The sequence below is a fragment of the Egretta garzetta genome, unplaced genomic scaffold (genome assembly GCF_000687185.1).
Source record: "Egretta garzetta isolate BGI_Z169 unplaced genomic scaffold, ASM68718v1 scaffold133, whole genome shotgun sequence".
In the NCBI taxonomy this organism is placed as follows: domain Eukaryota; kingdom Metazoa; phylum Chordata; class Aves; order Pelecaniformes; family Ardeidae; genus Egretta; species Egretta garzetta.
Genome location: NW_009259111.1, coordinates 4572670 through 4595834, shown reverse-complemented (window position 1 = coordinate 4595834; position 23165 = coordinate 4572670). Strand labels below are relative to the sequence as shown.

At 40.4% G+C, this 23165-nt stretch overlaps 2 protein-coding genes across 2 annotated transcripts in view; both read left to right on the top strand.

The window, feature by feature from the left end:
• Window positions 1-4963: 4963 nt before the first annotated feature.
• Window positions 4964-15816, top strand: SPTY2D1 (SPT2 chromatin protein domain containing 1). Its single transcript, XM_035890982.1, has 5 exons — window positions 4964-5180; window positions 6639-8333; window positions 9153-9306; window positions 9963-10040; window positions 12163-15816. Exons 1-5 carry the CDS (start codon window positions 4979-4981, stop codon window positions 12257-12259), a joined length of 2226 nt encoding a protein of 741 aa, XP_035746875.1. The 5' UTR covers window positions 4964-4978; the 3' UTR covers window positions 12260-15816.
• A 4819-nt stretch (window positions 15817-20635) lies between these two features.
• UEVLD (UEV and lactate/malate dehyrogenase domains) overlaps window positions 20636-23165 on the top strand; it is a 16833-nt gene continuing 14303 nt past the window's right edge. The window contains exon 1 of the mRNA XM_009635445.2: window positions 20636-21073. Coding sequence (XP_009633740.2) covers window positions 21023-21073 — 51 coding nt within the window. The 5' untranslated portion in view covers window positions 20636-21022. The remainder of the gene's footprint in view (window positions 21074-23165) is intronic.

Genomic DNA, 23165 nt, shown 5'->3' with positions numbered 1-23165 from the left:
TTGCCATATTAATACCAATCTCTTCTAATTCATCTTATTTTGAGGTATGCTTCTCAGAGAATGGTCTGTTGCTTTTTCAGTCACGTAACTTTGCATGCTAGATAGTCCACTGAAACAGCTTATTCTGGCTGCAAGTGGAAAACAAGTAAGATTTTGTGCTGTAATGGACTTTCCACCATATTCTTACAGTACCATTGGTCAGATTCAGGGAGAGCCAGTTACTGGGTAGGTAGTTATGGCAAGGTTTGCAGAGATGAAGGTAAAAATGAGAAACCTCAGGAGAAATACCTACTCACTGGTAGAAGTGTTAATTCTTGAGGATACAGAGTTGGAGCAAGGCACTTCCACAGCCTTTATGTTTTCCTTTGGGTAGAGTGGTGCCCACTTTGTGTATCTCAGCAGTATTCAGTTAGAGCTGTCACCAGGTTCTACCCACAGAGATAATTGGTGTTTACAACTTGAGCAGTGCGATGTTCTGGGAACAGCTTGACCTGCTCTCTCCTAAAGGCTAAACATTTCTGTTGATTTAACTAACTTGACAATAGCTATAAAAAAGCCATAATAGTGCAGCTGCTGCTTGGATGATAAAGTAGTGACATGCCCTGCCTTATTTTGCCTGGTTAACCTGGAATCTGATGCATGTTCATTTGCACTGTGAGTAAACCTCTTTACCAGCACTTAAGGAACATGCCCATGGTTCAGTGCTTTTAAAAAGACTAAACTTAAGCTGGTTATTTTATGCCATTGCTAAATGAAGGCGAACAAAACTTTATCAACAATAGTAGTGATGCACAGTACAGAAAACTCATTCATTTATGAACCATTTAGCTATGTTTTCAGTTGTTAGTCAATATCAAGAAATGCTATTGATAGGAAGACTTTTCAATTTTGCATTTTGCACAATTTGCAATGTTAGTGGCAGTGAGAAAACAGTATGTCTGTCAAGCTGCTTTACAGCCCTGCTCCTGGATAGGACTGTTGGTTGTAGTGCAGCAAAACAAAGCCTGAAAACTGCTTTCCCATCACTTTAATTCTTTATAAGGCTTCCTAACAGGGTAGATCAATCTACATTTGTCCCTGCTGTTTAGCAGTTTTGAAAGGTACTCCTTAGGCCTAAAACTTTCAGAATCATAGAATCATTTAGGTTGGAAAAGACCCTGAAAATCAAGTCCAACCATACCCTCTGTTTTGAAAATGCTCTGTTTTGTCTGTTTAAAAACTGTGTAGAAATTGAATAATTAAACCAAGTTTTGCCAAAGTAGGTTATCAATGGCAAAACATGACATGTTTAAGTTTGGGAGTAAGATAACTTAGACATTATAGTAATATGAGTATACTACAGGGTACCTCAGATTGAAGCAAATTAGTTCCTCAAAGAACAATCTTTTTCTGAAAGGATTTTCACTGATAATGTGTGGATTGCTTTGCTTCTCCATCTGTTCTGATTTAGATGGAGTGTGCCAGATTACTTGGGGCCACTGAGTCATGGGCTACATTTGAGCAAAAATTGAGAAGCAGTACTGCATCGTGGTTTGGGTTTCCTGAACAGTTAGGTCTTGAAATAGTGTTGGTGTAAACATAAAAGTTGGGGAGGGAAGGACCTCAGCTTCCCAGAAGATAGTGGCCCAGCTCCAGCTATCTTCTTATCCTTTAAATAGTCCTAGGTATGGTGATCAACTCTAATGATTTCAGTTTTAAGTACGAAAAATTAAAGAGTTGGAGCTTCTCCAAGTGATAAGGATTTACAAAATCAGTTCTTCAGACTGTGGTAAACTCTTGCATGGAGGTTAATCTTGGTGAGTTTGCTGTAGTAAGTCAGTCTTTAATGTGATGAGGCAACATGCTGGGTTTTACTACTGCAATGTAAGTGGATGCTGTATCTTTATAATTTTGTTTTAGTAATTTCTGAAATTACTAGAGGTGACTACAAATAGATGTTATTGTAGCTGCCCTTCTCGGAGCCAGATTTGGCTGTATTTCAGAAACGAGTCTGTGAACCTTTCTTATTAGTGCATGTATATACAAGATAATGTATGGGTTTGCATGTTAGTAATTGAAAGTAATCCAAAGATCTATTCACGTGCTGCTGTTTCAGTGAATTAGAAATTAGAACGAATGCTTCCATTGAGTGATATTGAAATCAATAGGGAGTTATGCTACTAGTTTGCTTGATTATTGCTTCTAAAACATTTGGATGTAGGTATCTTTACCGGTTTTTTAGTTTAACTTTTTAGTGAAGTTTCATAAGGCTATGTGAAGATAGCAAGATATTTATAGCAATACTGACTTGTGTGGCTTTTTATTAGTGATATTGTTTCTATTTGGGACTGTTTCATAGTGCTCTCATTTGGTGAGGATCCTAACTTTCCATGTGAGAGGTATTGTTTAGGTTATGATCTATTGGCTTACTACTGAAATCCAAAAATGCCCCAAACCTCTCAAACCCCAAATAGAGTTGTTTGGGGTTTTTTTTCTAAATGTATTCTTCTGCTTTCCATCTGCTTGTGGATTTAACTGGCTTCTATTGTATTTATCTTTGCAAGTGTCTCTGTCCTTCTCATTGTTTTATCTTCTCTAGTCTGTTTTGGGGGAGGAGATCAAAAACCTCTTTGTTTCTTTCCATGTTATCATTGCAAAGCCCAATCTGATAATTGGTATGTTTATAAAAGGCAATGACTGAACAGGTGTAGCACATGAGCGCAAGTGTTTGTTATAGATCCCAGTACAAAAGACACTTGGACTCTTAACATTGATTAAAATAACATTTATTGGAGATAACAGCAGAAGGAAAAAAGGGGATAGCATAGATAACTTTACATCGGTTCAGCTGTTGGAACCCTGAGTTGTAGGGCACTAGACAGACATCTAGGCATGGCAAGCTGTGCAAATCCTGTCTGTGGTGAGGATCCACCAGCATTGTAGTCTTCAGAGCTTTTATAGGATGTTCTTGGAAGGAAACACCTCTATCTTTATCATTTCCACTGCCAAGCAAAGGACGTTATATGAAAACATGCTGCTTCACTTCAAGATAAGATGAGACATAGAATCTTTGAATGGTTTGGGTTGGAAAGGACCTTTAAAGGTCCTCTAGTCCAACCCCCCTGCAATGAGCAGGGACATCTTCAACTAGAGCAGGGTGCTCAGAGTCCAGTCCAGCCTGACCTTGACTGTTTCCAGGGATAGGGCGTCTACTGTCTCTCTGGGCAACCTGTTCCGGTGTTTCACCACCCTCATCGTAAAACATTTCTTCTTTGTATCTAGTCTGAATCTACCCTCCTTCAGTTTCGAACCATTACCCCCTAGCCTATTGCTACAAGCTCTAATAAAAAGTCTGTCCCTGTCTTTCTTATGAGCCCCCTTTAGGTATTGAAAGGCTGCAATAAGGTCTCCCTGGAGCCTTCTCTTCTCCAGGCAAATCACACCACATGTAAGTGGTGTAATTGCCAGGTGCCAAGTGGGGGCTGCATATTCTGTCACAATCAGTCTACTGAGCTCATCCAGTGGTCTCGAGTGGTAAGGCCTGAGCCTATTCAGGTCACCTGGTACTGCAGATCACTGAGTCCTTGATGTACAATAGTCTTCTGTTTAAGACCACTGCAGCATGAACTAAAATCAATACCACTGGTTTTAGATCAACCTACTAATTATGCTGGTGAAGTCAGTTCCAACTTTTGGAATACTTTCATTTTCTGAGCTGAATTATTTTCACTGAGTAAGATAACCTGAAACTGAAATGAGTGTCCACAAAAAAGCTGAAAGCCCTAACAAGACCTGTAAACCTGAAGTCTGGAATTGAACAGACTCTGGCAGCTTGGGCTGTAGTCTGCTTTTGTTTCCTGCTTGGTTAAAGACTGAGGCTGAACTGAAATATTTTTATTCCATTACTGATGCAGCTGTTGCATTCCTTTTCAGTCTAGTGCATTTTACTCATTTCTGTTGGTTTCCCTACCTGTCTTCTGTTTCCTGTTCGTTCCTTTGGAAAGCTGAATGCAGTCTTGTCATGGATGAGTAGAATGCACCCCTTAAAAGAGAGAAGCAGCAATATATTTTATTGAGATAAAATAATAATTTGACAGTTCAATAAGTTTGGAATTTAACAAAGTTTTAACAATGGTTTGACAAGGTTCAATAAATTTCATGGCAAGGGTCACCTTATTAATTACTGCATGGAAGAAACATACAAAGGAGACTTGAGTTAGAACTGAGTTAGAATGATTTACATAGAGACAGGAGATGCAAAGTGTCAGGAGGACCCTCCTGTTGAGTCACGAGGTTCAGAGTGGACCCCTTTGCTTTCTAAAATCCTTTTGAAGCCTAGGTGTGGCTGGATCTAATCTTAGTCTCTGACTTGGTCAATGGTTTATGTCTAATGGAATTAAACATACAATGTTTATAATAATATTGAGTAGCTACATGCATTAGTGATGTTTCATAATATTAATTCAGCATGCTATCAGTCGCTAACCGAGGATCTGTCACCGGTATGGGATCTCTGTCTTGCTAAGGCAGGATCTTAGTCTCAGGTAAGGAATCTCTAACCTTGAGAGGTGTCCCTGCTCAAGGGGAGAGTCACCTGGGATGCATTCCAGCTGCAGTTCAGGGAGGGCTCAATTTGGGCCCATCCTGTTGGTAACATTTATAGGGTGAAGTAGTTGGCTGCTAGTCAATAATATAGACAAGATAGATGTCTTTGTTTTAGCTCTGGTATCTTGTTCTGTAGTTTGGTTATCTTGCACTTCTGGTTTTGAAACCACCTCTCAAATACAAGAGACCTTTTCAAGACACCCTCACTCCCTTGTACGTGAGCCAGGGGCTTTCTAGCTCACAAATTCACCCCAAGGACATGAGGCTTTTTGCTCCTTAGTCAGCCTGAACCAAAGTACAGCCAAGAGTCAAGTGTATCTGTCACAACTCTCAGCATCAGTGGGAATTCATTGTTTGTTTATTCTGTACCATCTCTATGCTTAAAGTCAAGTACATGACTGTTACACAACTCCTCTGTTTTAAAAACTTTAAGATTTTTACATTTCTTAGCTTTTCTGACATATTTCTTTGTTCTTTGCAGAAAAGGTACAGTTTGGCTGTTGGTCCTCCCAAAAAGGTTCCAAAAGTCAAGGGTGTAGAGTCTGCAGCAGTGCAAGCATTTCTCAGACGGCAAGAAGAAGAAAAAAGGAAAAAAGGTAACAGTCCAAAATATTTCCTATGGGAGTCTTTCACTGACTCTTTGAGACCTTGTCACCTTCTTCAAAGCTATTGCAAATACAGCTACACATCTGTTCTGGAATTTACGCACATAACTGATGCTGAGGGAAAGCCAAGACTAAGTAAGGACTAGGGATGTTTGCATGCTTACTAAGGACTTAAATATTAATCAGCTGCACTAGCATTTACTGTTGGAGATCAAGAAGTAGTTATGGTAAAGAGATCTGGACATTTGATAACTTTTAAAAGCTTTACCTGTGTGAAAAAATGCTAAGAGTTCCTGTTGTTGTGTCTTAATCTAGTGTATCAATAAAATCTGAATTTTAAATTTGTATGGCAGAGGCTTTGTTAGAGCCACAGTTTTTCCACTGTATTATATTTCCTTTAAATATCCTATGGAATAAACTAGTACTGTGTTGCTTCTGTTGTTAATGTTTTGTTAAAGGTAACCAAATCTGATGGACTGGATGGCCCAGTGTATTCCTTCTCTCCTGGGCCAGTCATGAGCCTGCTCCTTATCCCTGCTGACAGGTCCAGCCAGAAGCAAGGCTGAGCATGCATTCCACATAGGCATGCATACACTCATGCTCTGTACAGTCATAGCCCTTGACAACAGAATAACACAGACAGGGGATATGGTACCTTTACAGTCACCCACAGCATGAGTAGCCCAATCAATTTTCTAGGAATAGATGCTTTTCCTGAGTCTGGTATTTGGCCCTCCCTTGGTCTCTCCAGTATCTGGTGTTCAAACCTCTCATCCTATTCACCAGCTAGTTCAGTCTGAACTCTGTCAGCTGATCACAATCAGACTTAAGATAGGGAGCATACTTATGCAGAAAATAGCTGAAAATGGTTCAGTAAGAATATAGGACAGACTGTGTAGATGGGGCACAGGACTCTATCAGATAAAAGTAGTGACCAGCAGCTTGCTTACCAGTGGCTGGCTGCTTCTCTCTCCCCTATACCCTTCTACACACACACTCAGCCTGTTCTCCAATTCTTATCCCCTCAATACTCTTTGATTCCCTCCCTTTCCTCATCTTACCTTAAACATCTGATAGTAAATTCTGTATGGTCTCAAAATTCTCTTGCTTGGTCTTGGAACTCCTTCCATTACCCAGAGATCCCCAAATCCTGTACCTCCTCACACAGTAATTTTCCTTAGTTTGCATATAATTCTGCAGAGCTGCTTCAGTTGAATCACCTTAGTGGGTTTTGCAATAGCAGCATTTGACTTAGTTGTTCACCTTTGTTTGTCAGAGTAGCTGATTCATGTGAGCTAGCTTGCCCTTTTGGCAGACCTCTGATCACTTTCTGGTCTATTTTGAATAGCTGTTAGCCAGATATCCTTAAACTACTGTCCTAAATGGTTTATCAATTTGGAAGAAATTTAAAAGTATTTTACATAACTTTCTCCTGGTTTTCTTTTATAGCACTGGAAGAAAGAAGAAAGAAAGAACAACTCTTGGCTAGACGTATTGAACTGAAACATGACAGAAAGGCAAGAGCTATGGCCTCACGAACAAAGGATAATTTTTATGGCTATAATGGCATTCCTGTGGAAGAGAAGCCTAAAAAGAGGAGGACTTGTGAGAATGTTGCTCAGGCCCCAGAGGCTGAGTATGCAACAGAAGATGAAACTGAGCAACTCGAATACAGTCAGACTGAATCTGAGCATGAGCAAGAAGAATATGAAGAGAAACCATCCAAAGTTGCAGTGAAACCAAAGGCGCCTCCCAAAAGTGCACCAGCACCTCTGAACTTTGCAGAACTCTTAAGGCTTGCTGAAAAAAAACAGTATGAACCAGTGGAAATAAAAGCAGTGAAAAAGGTAGAAGAGAGACCCAGAACAGCAGAAGAATTGAGAGAGAGGGAGTATTTGGGACGCAAAAACAAAAGAATAGAAAGTCATAAGAAAAGTGAGAAAGAAATTAAGAATACAGGGATATCCAGTTCTTCAAAAAAAGTGACTTCTCAGAAAGAATCTGTAAATGCAAAACTTAACAAAAGCTCAGTAGATAAACATTCCACACCAAAAGGCAGTCTGTCATCTTCTATGAGTGGTACTGATAAGAAATCCAAAGCACCAGCATTGACTGAAAAACACTCACGTTCATCATCTTCCTCCAGATTTGATCAAATGGAAAAAAACTCACAAAATGGCTCCCTAAAAAGCTCTGCTGGTAGCAGTCATAGTAAATTACCTGTCAATGGTATTGGAAAGTCTGGCTCAAGGTCTCATGCGCTACCCTCAAAACCAGCAGCCAATGGGGCTCAAAGGCTACCATCCACTAAAGAATCCAGCCTGAAAAAGTCTGCCCATACAAAATCAGGAAATGCTGCAGCCCTTCAGCATGGAGTAAACTCCAATGCAAAACGATCAGGTAGCAGCTTAGGAAAAGGAGGACCTGGACATCCAGGCGGCAGTTCAAGTGCAGGACCCGGGCGATCGAGCAGCAATTCTGGCATGGGACCTGGAAGGCCAGGAAGTGGTTTAAACTCAGGACCTGGGCGACTGGGCAGCAGCTCAGCCACAGGACCTGGAAGGCCAGGCAGCAGCTCAAGCCTGGGACCTGGGCGGCTGGGTGGTGGCTCAGGCATGGGACCTGGAAGGCCAGCTGGCAGCTCAAGCACAGGACTTGGGAAACCGGGAAGCAGCTTGGGCACTGGACCAGGAAGGCCAGGAGTCAGCACAAATGCAGGACCTGGGCGACCAGGCAGCAGCACGGGTACAGGACCAGGAAGGCCAGGAGTCAGCTCAAGCACTGGACCTGGGCGACCAGGCAGCAGCTTGGGAACCGGACCAGGAAGGCTAGGAGTCAGCCCAAGTGCTGGACCTGGGCGACCAGGCAGCAGCTTGGGAACCGGACCAGGAAGGCCAGGAATCAGTCCAAGCACAGGAGCCAAGCGACCAGGCAGCAGCTTGGGAACAGGACCAGGAAGACCAGGCATCAACCCAAGTGCAGGACCTGGGCGACCAGGCAGTGGCTTGGGTACAGCTGTAAAACCGAAGTGTACTGTTGTATCAGAAACTATTTCTTCTAAAAACCTAGTCACGAGACCTAGCAATGGACAGTTAAATGGAATGAGATCTCTTCAAGGGCATAGACCTGTGCTTCATCCACAAGGTATAAAGTGCTAGAGCAAAATGATTTTTTCACTTAGTTATTTGTTTTGTATTTTTTATATATGTCTGAGTTGAGGTCACGGTCTTTGATAATTATAGATGCGATTAGGAAGACTTGGACAAGATACCATATTTGCCTTTTAGAGTGCATTTAACAGTAGAATGCTTTTTTCTGCTTTTCAACTTTTTATTGATTTTTACCTACGCTCATGTTCTTTGAAATACAGGCCTGAGGCGTGAAGTATTACATGAAACAAAACTAAGCAGCCTGTGATGGATGTTGGTAAATGAATGCTGCTAGAAGGAAAAGAATTGAAGGATTCACGTCCTACTTCACTTAGTTACGCTTAGTCTTTAAAATTTCCTGGTGTCTTAAATAACAGATGCTTAAAGTGGTACATGAAAATTAAAACTACACAGCAAACCTGTGACTGATAGTTAAGTGTTTTGGCAAATTCACCTTATCAGTAAGCAAGCAATTCTAAAAACTTATTTCTGAACAGAAACAAGCAGCATGGACTCTAGCAAATAAGTGCCTAGAAAACTCTGAGCAAGAACATAGACTTCTGTCTCTTAGTTTTCCTCAGGATGCAGTTGGTGATACTGACATGTCATCTTCTATAGCACAACCTAGAGGAGGAAGTATTTCCTCTTACTGAATTTCTAAGAATTGCTAGTTAACCTGAGGCAGAAGTGTTCCACCTTGAAGCCCAGAGCTGTAAAATGGCTGCACCCAAGGTATAGCAAGGAGAAGTACTGCTAAATTAATGTTATATTAATGTTATTAGTTAATTATTTCTTTTCACTCCCTGTCATTCAGGTCTTGGAAGACCACCTATTGGTTATAAGAGACAAATAGATGATGATGATGATGAATATGACTCTGAAATGGATGACTTCATTGAAGATGAAGGGGAACCCCAAGAAGAAATATCAAAACATATTCGGGAAATATTTGGCTATGACCGGAAAAGGTAAGAAAAATGTGAATTTTCAGATACTGTAGAACCACAGAACAACAGAAATTAATACAGTTCAACAAATAAAAATGTTTTAGAAATAGGGGAAATGCTGGTATCCATAAATGGTTTTGCATTGCAGAAATTTAACAAGTGTTAGAGCTGCTTCTGTGCAGAAGGGGCCTTGAATTTTCACACTGCCTGCCATGCTCTTCTGGGGAACAATAAAATCTGATGCAATAGACCATAGCTGGAAAACCACACAGCTTCTTCAATATCTCACTTGTGTAATTCCTAGCAACGCTTTCCTGTTATTGGATGTTAAAATGCTTTCTATAGCAGTGTGCAGTATTTCGGAATTCATCAAACGTAGCTGCCTGAATATGAACTGCTAACTGTGTTAGCTGTTCTGTAAGAGGATCTAATTTGGTATGACTAGAAACTGCTGGAAAATGAAGGCTCTTATTTAGCGTACTTAAATACTTCCCTCTTGTCTGACAATAAGGTACAAAAAGCAAGCATTTTAAAGGCTTGTAACTTAGATTCTTTCAAAACATTAAAATCTGTGTATAGCAAGGTAATTATTCTTTCTAAGAAGGTATGTGAATTCATAACTCAACTGTACATGAGCATGGGTTTTAGTGTGCTGAAATATAATACTTACTTTCCAGATACAAAGATGAAAGTGATTATGCCTTACGTTACATGGAGAGCAGCTGGAGAGAGCAACAGAAAGAAGAAGCTAGGAGGTATGCACGGATTTAAACTCGGGTGGGAAGTCATGGGGCTAAGTTAAAGAGGATATTTGCTGCTTTTTATAGCAGAGGTAAATAAGCCTTACCATTTTTTATAAGAAAGCTTGGGTAAAGATGAAACTCAGCTGTCCAGTGGTGGGTACAGTAAATAAATCTTGTATGTTCATTCTCATGCATCATAAACTTTGCTTGTTAAAAAAACAAACACAAAAGCCCCAAACTAAAACCAACTTATACCTAAAAATCTTTGTAAAAATACTTTAAACTTCAGTTGAAATGCTAAACCCTTCAGCTTGTCCCAAACATTACAATATTCTGCTAGTTTGAGGACTGGAAGGAGGTTTATTTTGTTTTGTCTATATGTGTGTGTGTGTGTATTTAATGTATGTATAAAAAGTAACTCTGGCAAACTTTTTTAATCAGTGATTTCAAATATGAAGATTATATTCTCATATTGGTTTTGACCATGGGTTCTGGCCTCCTGACCTGCACAAGTCTTACGTTGCTGTTATAAAAAGCAGTATTCATAAACTGATTTTTCTTTTTTTGTTTTTAATGGCTGGTGGAACAAGCTTTGAAAGTTATAAGAGGTTTTTATAGATAACAGAAAATATTGGAATATACTGAGTTACCAATTTTTTTGTTCTACTGAAATTTTTGTATTGTTATTCAGAAGGTGCCTTGAGCGTTGGAACCTTGCATCTATTTGAAGTTATAGTCAGGGTCCTTATTCCTCCTTGCCCCTGGGGAATAGCTGCAGCTCATGCAAAGCTATAGTCTGTTAAATGGAATTAGAGGAAACGACTGGAATTTTACAATGATGTTGCTGTTGACAGAATTCTCTGAAGATGTAGAGGGAGGTTTTGCTATACCTGGCTAGCTTTTAACTACACAAGTCCTAGCATAAAGGAATAGGAGATAAGAAACTTGAGTAAAATTGAATTTAACTATTTTTCAATGCTCAGATACTTTTTCACTGGGAGTTTTGGTTAAAAGCATTGTGACACTTAAAATGAGGAACCTTTTCTAGCCAAGCAAGCCCACTAAAATTATAGTTGTTAAGTTCTAAGTTGAAATAAAAAATGATGCTTCAAGCCAGAGTTTTATCACATAGATCCTTGATGTGTTTGTTTCTGTTCTTAATTCATATGACTGCAGTTTCCTGAATTAAAGGTGACTTTGCTATGCTTGTTTAGGCATAAAATCCATTTTAGAGCAGTTTAGCCCAGAACAGTTGAATCCTCATTGTTATGTGGTTGAACCTTTTGCATGGAGGCATTTGCGATGCTACCTTATGTTGCTTTAGAATGAACTATGGATGTACAAATGCACATGGCGGGGCTGCAAATGAGCCAGTAGCTAATTACAAAATGGTAACTTTGCCACACCCACTCCTAGTATGAAACCAGCAAGATTCTCCAGCCCTTATTTATTGAAGAGGAGATGGATGATTACAGATACTGGTTTAAGTATCACTTTCAACATACTGACTTCTAGGAAGCTGAAGAAAATATTCAGGGACACAGCTGAACATGCTCTGTTAGAAGAGTCTCTCCAATGGGCCTCTTCACAGGAGTCACAGCAGTTAGATGGACTGAGGGTGGAGCCATCTTGTGCTTGTCACTACTGGAATGGTGCCTCAAGCCAGGAAGTTGCAACAAAATTTTGCTTCTCTGCTGTTTGACATAGCCATTATCTCCCTTGCCAATGTAAAAAGGTCTAGGTGGCTCTCAAGTTGATGAGAGTCAGTCCTGCTATGACTTGTACGTAAGAGTTACATTGGCAAGAATTGATGGATGTGTTTAAGCAGCTTTTTATTTGAAAAAATGACCTTTTGTATTAAAATCAGGTTTTTTCAGTCTTGATTTTTTTTAACAAAAGTTTTAAATATTTCCCTCAAAAGACTTGATTCTAATCTGATGATAAGATCTTGATTTCTTTTCTTAAAGCTGTATTCTCACTATAATTAAAGAAAATTTATGATTGTTGAACTGATCTAAAATTTTTGCTCAAACTGGCTGTAATTTTAGGATTGCTTTTCTTGGGGGAGGGGTAGAAGTCCAAATGTCATGTTTCTTGAGTAGCAGCATGTAAAGGATTTCATCTTATTTGGCAGCTTGAGACTCGGTGTTCAGGAGGACTTAGAAGAATTGAGACGGGAAGAAGAAGAATTAAAACGCAAGAGACAGTCTAAGAAGCTGAGGACACGTTAACTGACCTATGGTGTTGACTTTTCATGTTTCTGCTACCCTCTGCCTCCATACATCTTTTATTCTACTTCAGTTTCCATTTGCTTGTTAGAGGGCAAAAGAATATTTAAAGCGATTAAAGTACTGAAAAGCAAGGCTTTAGTTTGACCTAAATAAGATATTTATTTTTAATACTTGCCAGGGTTGGTTTTTTATGAAGAAATTAATGCACTAATGCATATTATTAAGTGGAATAAAATTAATAGATGTTTCCATTGATTAAACCAGTTCAAGATGCCAGCAGAAATAATGACTAGCTATGCACTGACTTGGAACTGTGTAGGCCCATATACCAGTAAACCAATTTTGCATTCATTTGAAAGAAAGGAATAGCATTCTTGTTCCCTGATATTTCTTGAGACTTGGAGAAATTGCTTTATATCCTATTCTGTCTCCCAACTTGAGCCTCAAAGTATTGAAGTGTTGTCTTCTGTACAGAAGCAGCTTGGGTGTAAATTCAGCTGTTGCCACAGATGTTCAAAGCAATAAAGTGCTGCATATTTTCTGATCTGAGGACCCATAAAAGAATTTGAACCTCTTTATTTCTAAACAGAAGAGTGCATGTCATTTGCAAATTGTACAGTTATAAGTATGGCCAAAAGATTATGTTGGCTTTTGCTGTGTCTGGAATTCCAATGCCAATCTAATTCAGTATGATAAATACACACTCTGAAAACAGGAATTTCTGGTGTTTGTATGTAACTTGTGCTTTTGGGCTCAAGCATATGCTTGGGAATTCTTTTCCTGCCCTGTAAATCTTCACATTTGTTTAACAGCTTCTGCTGCTTTTACAAATTGTGTACAGTGCACATGTTTTTTCTTGCATTAAACATCCGATGTGTTAAATGATTTAAAATGTGAAGCAGTCATTTATCTAATTAGGCTTGCTATTTAGAAAGCACATCAGAATTAATTTTTGTTAGAATGTATTTGCAGCTCTTCAGCATTTAACAACTTCATGTTAGCTCATTAATAATTGCAATTAATTTCATCAAACCAAAAATCTAAAATGCATAGTAGGAGAGTTAGTTCAGTTACTTACCTTAATGCCCATATTTGCACATTATTTCTAACTATGCACTTAAAGACTGTTTCTTTCAGTAACTGAAATTGTTTACAATCAGCACAGGGTTCATGTAATTCTACAGGAGTTGTACTGAGAGTTTGAAGCTCAAATCTGGTGTTGCATCTACTTTGATTTCCCCAGGTTGCCCTTCAAAACTCACCAGTTACCACTACTCAACTTGGCCTCAAGCTCCAGGACTCCATTGATAGTACCTCTGGCTTCAGCTGCTGAGGCTGTTACGTTTTAATGCTAGAAGTACTTTGAAAAGTAAAAAAAGGTGTTTGGGGTGCGGGGAGGAAAGTAAAAGAATAAAAAGGAAAAACTACAGTGTAGAAAAACGACAAAGGAACCTTTCCTATCAGGGAGCTATTCTTAACAGTGCTGCTTCTAGGAAGCAGTTCAGATAGCAACCTGTAAGGAACAATCTTGGAAGCTGCTGAAGTTTAAACATCTGACTCTTAATGTAAGAAAAAGCAGACTTGCCTTTTTAAGATGTTTTCTGTCAATGGTGTAGCATTTCACTGCCTCAGTAAAACACTGACATGAGTAAGCTATTGGAATGGATTCTATAAACTAATTCAGTATTAGCTGACAGGAGCCCAGATGAAGATACCATTGTTGCTCCTCTGTATTTTTAACTTTCTTTACTAACTAACAAAAGCTGTTTCTCAGTGTATGCACTTGAGATCACGCAAGATAGCTAAACCTCACTGTTTGTCTAGAAGTGTTGTACTTGCTCTACTTCATTGGGACAATCTAAGATTTTCTGTTGTAGTTGCTAGAATTATCCATTCAAGACAATGAACCCTGGGACCATGATCAAGTTACTGTTTTTATTTTTTTAATTCTTTTTAGCTGGAGAAAGCTCTGGGTCTGTCAACCCAGACAGTTATAGATCAGCTGTGAGCAATTTCCTGCCTGGTTGGAAAAAAAGTTGGGAAAAACAGTCTCTTATGAAGCAAATGAAATATATTAATTCAAAATTGGTTCAGCTGGGAATTAAATCTGCATTTCAGATAAATATAAGCTAAATAAAACCTGATTATTTCACCACTTTCTTGATTATTTAACCATGCAAGATCAGTTAAATGTCTTAATCTGTAAAGCACTTTGTCATTTGTCTTTTAGATGGTGACTGGAATGTACTCTGCTAGCCTCCCTAAGGCACTGTGTAACTGTTTATTCGTTGCTTAAATTTCATCTCTCATGAAAAATTACTCAAGGACACATTTGTAATTTTACAGTAGAGAAGTACTTTCTCATAATTGGCATGGGATGCTAATGGTTTTCAAATTTTGTACAAATGTTTGGGGTTTAATGTGTTTGCATTTGCATATTTGTAAATTGGCTAGGAAGGAACTAAATTTGGGGGTTTTAGTTCCTGACCTTGTATCCAAAAATGTGTTTACTGCTTGTCAGATTAGTAGTATTAATCTAAGGAGAGTGCTTCAGTACTCATCCAAAGTGCATCTGAATTTGAGGTCAAGAAAAACTGGAAGAATGCTTATATTGGTTTACAAGGATCTGATGTTAAGCTAAAGATTTAATTGTATTTAATGGAATTCTGGTTTGGTTTTTAGATTTTTAATTCACTGTCTGACAATGTGCCTTTTTTACTAAATTGTGTCAAAAAAAAAAAATGAATGTAGGAGTATAAAAAGGTTGGTTGGTTTCTGCTATCTCAGATTCTATATCCTTAAACTTGATAGTGTGAAATAACACACTTCTCATAAAACCCTTCCAGGTCTGGCTTTGATTGCACACTTACAGTAGCTACTTCTTTACTGCTAATGCTAAATCAAATGAAGGGCACTTTCTATTGATGACTACTTTTTGAAAATGTCTTGTATTTACACTTGAGCTGTATTTCACTTTACAGCGATGTCTTTTGGAGGCCAGGGTTTTGCATATCACAGGAAGCCTTAGTGTGCAACTCTGTGCTGTGCTTTAAAATAAAAATCTTTCCAAGAAGTATATGAGATCTCTATGGAAATCTGGATTTATTTTTGTGTAAAGCCCAAAATATTGTCCAGGAAAACTAATTTTCTATTTTTTTTTGCATTTTGTAACATAATCTAGTAGCTGATGCATATTTCTAGATATAGCATATTTCTGGAGACCAAAACATGTCAGAAAGAAAATAAATATATGGAAAGACTGGTGTTTAAATTGTGATGAATGTACTTCTATTTATTTTGGTGAGTGGGTGTGATGCAATATTAAAATGTTAGTGTGTAAGTAAAGGTACTTCTAGGTCTAGCCAATGATTTTTTTCTTTGGGGATATCATTTGTGCACAATGTCTTTTTACACAATGTGACAAATCAGGTTAAAATCTCGTACATAGCTTAACTGTTTTCTGGTGCTGTCAAGAAAGTGTATACTTTTGCACACACCAAATGCATATAAGTTTTGCAGAGTATGTATACAATAAATTGCAGGCATTAAACACTTTACTGCTATTTCTTATTGGTTTACTTTATGGAAGACTTTTCAGAAGTCTTTTCTGCTGGTTTCCTGTGAGCTATCACTGTGGTGGTGCATCCCCTCCTTCACTCTTCCACTGCTTTAGGACCTCAGGAATTCCCGCCAGACCTCGGCCTTTGTGTAGTGAGTTGGTCGGTCAGGTGCCCCTTAATTGTACCAGAAACTCCTCCATGGCTGAGGTGGGGAGAGGCAGTGTCGGTGCTAGAAGCAGCGGTTGACTGGTCAAGGCAGGGAGCAGAACAGGAGCTATCAGTTTTCCCCTGACAGCCTTGGAACACGCCTCACCTGGGTCGCAACCCAAGCGGAGCGGTGCCATTGTTACTGGAATTCCAGTAATCGCCAGCCGGATTGTGGTCAGGATGACAGTTTACAAATGACTAAAGCCAATCATCTCATGATACTATGAACAGCAGTTCAGAGTAAGGCCCCTTGAGCTCTCCTGGGCTACAAGCGGGCTGTGACCGGTATCTCTCTCTGAGTGGGACACCTCTCGGAGTTTGCAAACTCTGAAGTTGGCAAAAATCGGAGGTCCATTGCCGAAGACGGACAGTGGAGCCTGGGCTGAAACCCTTCACTCTTTGAGGCTCACCCCTTGCCCGTTGAGTAATGCCAAGACATTTGACGTGAGTATTTCACTGAACTCGAGGGGAATTTATAGCAGGTATACCTTTTTATATATATAAAAAAATCATGTCTGTGCATACACATGTAAATCAATTTAAGTCATCTGTAAATATGTGATTTAATTACATAATTAGTCTTAGAATGCTGCTAGGCGTATGCTATCCTTAGATGTAAATCATTGACGAAGTCTGTCCGGCAAGTAGAATCCTATGGATGGATAAATAACAATGGCCTACATATTTAAATCCTACTTGGTCCTTGACAACGATTAATAAAATTCTTAATAGATACTGGAGCCCAAATGTCAATATTGACACAACAAAATGCTGAGAAGCTGGCCTGGACGGCAAAGAGTTCAAATTACTGGAGCTGTTCAGTTCCTTCATGGGAGTCTTGGTTTTTACCTATATCCTTTTTCCAGCACTGGCAAATTCATAAATTTTTTTTGTATGCTGGATGCAACTTCTGCCCGGTTTCTCAATGTTCCTCAGTTGAGGAAAGGCAAGATTCTAGATGCCACCTCCTATCATACTACATGTGTGAAAGTTGATGGCAACTGACAATTTAAAGAGAATCAAGAGCTTTGGGGTTTTTTTAGCTTGTTAAAGGAATGGGCTTGATTCTGACTGAAAACCACTTGAGTGTAGTGTTGCAGGTTTTATAGCGTGTTTGGAGTAACTATGAGAGCATACATATGCACGCGCTGAGTGTCAAAAGATGTTTTTGAGCACCTTGCATGTACTTCTCAATGTGTTTAACCTCTTCTGTGGACTTCTTTATGGGAGGTAAGTAGCTTCCTTGAATGATACAACTAAGGATATATGATGTTTATTATGGGTCTGTCCTCAATCCCCCCCTCCCACCTCACAATAATTCTCCTCCCTGCCAGCTCTTGTGTTGTATAAGTACTTCGTGGTCCCCCAACACATCCAGTATGTGATGAGATTTGCCCAGACGAAGAAGTGGTGTATATGTTGGAGCACTACACCTGGCAACTGACCTGCTGCTCTGCAGTTGCTAAAGGCCTCTGCTTGTCATTATTTTTGCACAGGAGGGGCACTAACATGAGTCGATCCACTTTATCTGGGTCTTGATTTCTATAGAATGTGCAGGAAGTCTGGTTTTTGAGACCTCTACAGCAGTGTCAAATGTGATCATGAATTATGCATAGATAGGCAGCCCAGTCACATAAGGTGAATCTCCAGAGTTCACTCAGAGTGATGGCTGTTGTTAACAACCCTCTTCCCCCAGCCAAAATGAGTGAACCAGCAAACCCTTTATTAACCTGGCTTCTGTTCGCTAGCTGCGTGTACAAAGGGAACGCGGTGATGGCAGCATATAGTGTGTGATGTGCGCCCAGGGCAGTGTGAGAGATGCTGAAACTTGCAGGAAAAATTAACTATTTTGTAGGAGGTTATTTGCTGCTGTATGCAGTTAGCAATGAGGTCTGATGTACCTCAAAACTGCTGGTTTAAATCCAGCCTTGGTTGGGTGGTGCTTTTAAACTGATAGTTATGACATATAAAGTGGTCACAGCATAGTTCACGCACGCAGGTGACTTACCAGTTGTTCAGAACAAAGGTAAACACTGAGATGCTCTTACTTGTGATATTTCCAGAGCTGAAGCCAGTTTGGGGTTTGTGAGGAAACTTGCTCCTGCTGTGTATGTTGCAGCTGGTCGTCGTTTATTCCCCAAACTTCAGTATCTGGGAAGATCACTCAAGCACATTTCAGAACTGCAAATTTTGCCCTTAGCATTTAGTAGTTACAAGTTCACCTTGTAATTTCCACTCCATTGCTCTTAATTTGGACAACTCGTAGTATTGCATGATTTTCTCCACTGGAGAAAATTCTTTGAAATGCTTCCTGAATTGTAGTTTCACACCAAGAGCCCTTTCCCTTGGCTTTGCTCTAAGCTAGCACTTTGAAATGCTTCCTGAATTGTAGTTTCACACCGAGAGCCCTAGAGTACCTAGAGACACAGGATGCCCACAGGTAAGCAGAAGAATGACATTAGTGTTTAGAGTATGAAAGTTTAAGGCAGTAAAAATTACGCCCTTTTCCTCTTGTGTGGAGCTGAATAAAATTCAAAAGCCATGTGCTATACAACTAGCTCCACGTTCCACATGACTGTCACTTTATTTTGCCCTCTCCCTTAGCATCTGAGAAACTGCCGCCTATTTTCTGTGTAGTTAGATGCTTAACTTTTCTACCAAGTCTCAGAGAAAACGTCTCAGTCAGTAAGAGGGCCTGTACTGCTGGCAAAATGTTGTGGTTTTGACTACATAGGGTGAGTTTTTATGGAGAAAGGAATTGTAATAAAATAAACTTGGATTTATTGCTCAATAAATGCCAGTTTGGGGAATTTTCTATAGCTGTTTGGTAAGAATATATGCAAAATGCTATGACCTCATGTGGAAGAGCACAGCATTACCAGTTGCACTGGCTTTACCAGACTATTTGTGTTGCAAGTTAATATGCATTTGAAAGCTTTTCTAGAGCAGGGATAGTGTTTGATAATGTATAACTTGATCCTGAAAGATAAGTTTCATATTTTTACCTCTAGAAATCACACAAACTTAGAATTAACACCCAATCAAAGAGTTGTTAGTCAAAACTCTGGACAATAGACAATCAAATAGAATAAAAGAACGAACCTTTTTGTAGCAGATTCAAATTTAGTATGTCCAGTAAAGGACCTCTCAGCACTGTCTCGCAACCCCCCATGGATGATGTAAGGTGAGGTGTGTTTATCTTCAAGACTGCATTTAACAGAACACCCTCGTTGCTCATGGTGCTATCGGTATCTCTCCATCTGGCCATGTTCAACTTCAGTCCTACCCCGAGTGCTTCTGGCCTGCCTTGTGCTATTTTGGTGGATTGAAGAGTGTCAACATACATGGATGAAGTAAATAACCAGCAGAAAATATCTTCAGAAATTACAGTTGTAGTGCTGGCTTCCTTCTTGTTTAATGCTTGGGAGGTGCTGGGCTGGGGACGCGGAGAGCTAGCTTCAGAAACTGAAATGTAGAAGGGAACTTTAGTAATGAAAAGTAGAGCTCAAGTGATGGGGGGAGAGGAACTACGAGAGGACTGGTAGAGGGTGGTATGTGGCGTAGCAAGGCTGTGTTCTGTGCGGGCAGAACATTAGCCTGCTAGCAAGATATTTCATTATCTTGAGATTAGTTGGCATTAGGATCTGTTAATTTAATACAGAGTTATTCATTGCAAATGACATTTAGAGCAGTTTTTGAGTCAGAGGCCACAGTTCTGAATTTAAAGATGAGTTTGAACAGTGAGTACTAAGAAATTTGGATCTGTAGTTTGGGTGCAGGCTTAGTCAAGGGTGAGGGTGACCTCCAAGCCTTGCACAGAAATGATATTACTGCTCTTACTCTTGAGACAATAGTGGTGTGTCACTACCAAGGGGATGCTGTTACTGTTCTGGTTTCTATGATTATTTTGGTTATCTATGCATATAGAGATTTTTAAAAGTGTTTCCAAACACCTAACCTACTAATAACCATAAATATCTATCAGACTTTCCTGGTTGTTTTTACTGTGAAATAGTGAGAAATTAAAAATTTAAATGCTCGAGATTAAAAATTTAAAAGGAATGATGTATTCTCAAACATTAGTCTGTGCTAGGACCTTTATGACACAAAATTATTTTCAAATTGTCTCTTAAAAGGGTTGAGATGAATGTTCATGCAGATCATTCTGTAACGAGTCATCGTAGGGTTTGCTGTGTTTCCACCCTCCAAAAAAGCATGTAGCCACAGAGTCTGTAGGAGGCTGGGGTGAAAGCAGCTGCCATTGTATGTGTCCCAGACGACAGCTCTCAGGGTCCCAGTAAAGCTTTAATTTCCTGTTCCTCCTACCGCAAAATCCAGGTTGCCCAGAATACTTCCCCCTGTTTACAGAAGGTCTCCGTACCCCAGAGAATGCAGTGTGCAAGGTTATACTGGTGACAGTCCCCGAGACAAACTTCCTCCCTCCCCTTTTCAGGGCAGGAGCTTCTCTGGGCCAGTGGGGTTAGGGACACAACATCCAGGATGCTGCCGGCCTCACGGCTACACTGCAGAGTAAGGCCGAGGGCTTGGAAGTGATGTGCTGGGTCGCTGCTGGTGTTTCACACACCCTGCCCTGCAAACACGCCCCTGGAGGTCAGCAGCTTCTGCACAAATATGGGCTTTGAGGAAGGGTAGGACCAAGGGAAGTGAGGCCACCAGGAAGGAGGAAAGGCGGTCCTCACCATACCTCCCATTCACAGAGAGACAGTCCATGGAGAGTTTGGCATGCTACTGTATGTCTCACCTGCTTAAGAGGTCCCATAACCCTTTCTCCCTTGCCCTAGGGTTCACAAAGCCCCAGCTGTCATTCACTAGGGGCTGAGTGCCAGCCTGGCTATTTCCACTGCTCCCCCTGCTGCTGCTTCAGCCATGGGACACTGTCCTCCTAAATGCCAAGCTGTGGTTTCTGCTTCTGGATGGGCTTTCACAACCCTGGATACAAGACGCTGTTGTGAACACACCTACCTGGGATTCTCAAATGCAAAAAAGACCAATATGTAATGGTCCTAGCAACCTATCACAGAAAAAGGTAAGGTCAATCTCTCTTCAAGCTGAGTTTGTTAATATCTTCTTCCTGAAACTTAGTTGCATTGAATGTGGACAGTTGGAAACTAAAGCATCTGCGCTACATTATACATCAGCCTCTGATACAGTCTTAATAAGCACTGCTTAAAGCTAATCAGATGCTGATTCATTGAGAAAGCTCAAAGGGCCAGAAAGCAGATCTTCAGTGTGTGTAAGTTACTGTCAGTTGTTAACTGAACGTCATGCTCAACTACAGCAGCTTATTCTGGCAGAGGGCCTGTGCTGCTGCTTGAAAAAAAAGCCTATCTCAGGTTCTGCCTTGTTAGTGGAGTGTACAGAAACAGCTTAAAATCTAAGTGTCCTTTTAGGACTTCTGCTAATGGTATTATGACCTTCTTTTGCATAAAACAGCTCACACCTTTGCAGGGATGCAGATCTATTTTGAATTTGCCTCACAGTGTTTCTCCTTCAGAGAAACTGGAACAGGTTGCCCAGAGAGGTAGTGGAGGCTCCATCCCTGGAAACATTCAAGACCAGGTTGGCTGGGGGGGCTCTGAGCAACCTGATCTAGTTAGCGGTGTCCCTGCCCCCTGCAGGGGGGTTGGGCTAGATGACCTCTAGGAGTCCCTTCCAACCCAAAACATTCTATGATTCTATTAGTTCAGAAAACAACATGCAAAAGGTAATGACCATTGTACAATTGTTTGCAGAACTTAATTACCAAAGAAGTACTGTGCTTGCTGGGCAAATGATGTGTAGCACGTGCTGGAATCTGCAGCGCCAATTCTTGATGGACTCATCTTGAGCGGTCCAGTTTTGTGGCTTTCTGTTGAGGCTGTGGTACTCTCCAAACTGAACACTGAAATTGTAAGGTCACTCATTACATCACAGGCAACAATTTCAGCACAGAAACAGAATGGCATCAGTAAACAATACATATGGTGGAAAAACTTGATAAAGGTTTTTTTAAACCTAATTATTTTCTGCTATGGCTGTACTAAGAACCTGTGTTCTTGGTTACTGTCTGCTTCCGGCCTCACATCAGCAAGGGAGGAAAGAATTGTATGAGCTTTCTTGAGATCTCACTCCGTGTAGAAACATGTTACTATGATGTTTGGTCTGTTCTGTTCTAATCTGGCAGGTTTTTGGTAGGTTTTGGGCATACGACTGGCATTTGTCTCCATTTACCTAGCTGAACTCACTGTGTTTTCCACTGAACTGACCATCAGACTCGCATGGCCCACTTTCCAAAAGGCAATTTTCTGGTATCTTTACTGTGTGGTAGGGAGGCTTAAAAATTAAGAGGTAGATTTTTTTAGGGAAAGTAGTTAATTTCAGATTTTTATTGACATACTTTTAACTCCATAAAGTTGCAAATCAGTTGTGATACTGTCAACACAGAGGGAAGAAATCTTGAAATCCCTATAGTATCTATGTATGGTCTTACACCTGCAATTACATCTCTGTTATTGCACACAGCCAGATGACATTCAAAATTCATGTTAGCTTAGAGAAAGAAGAAATAGGAGGACAGTAGCTGAGAACTGTCTGGCTCTATCATGCATTAGAAGCAATCTGCTGGAGGGGCATTTTTTCATCTACCAGATGTAATGTTTTTCCACAGATTTCGTTTTCCCAGTGCAGGAAATGGCAGCCGTGCTCCAGGATCTGCACCTGCCAGGCGGGTGCCTGTGGGGAACCTGCAAGACCCCTGCTCTCCGGCCATGGCTGCCTTGCCTGTCAGCTTGAAGAGCGCATCTAAGTGTGCTCCTGCATAGCTGTGAGGGTTTTTTTTTCCACAGATTTCAGCCTTTTTTAGAGGCTGCGGCCTGGCTGGCAGGTGGGTGTATACTGTGACAGGTGGAAATGGCACCCAGCCGAGAGCTCTCTGCGTTCAGGTGTCGCAGTAACCTACTGAAGCGGTTATTTGACCTCTGGCTGGCAGATCCATTAGAAGGAAAACTTAAAGGACTTTTTTTTTTTTTTTTTTTTTTACCTCTTCCCCGGAGAACGCCGTGGGAGGCCAGCGACGCGGAGGCGGCCGCCCCGAGAGAGGGCAGCGCCCCGCGCAAGGGCTTTTGGGTGGCGGCTCCCTC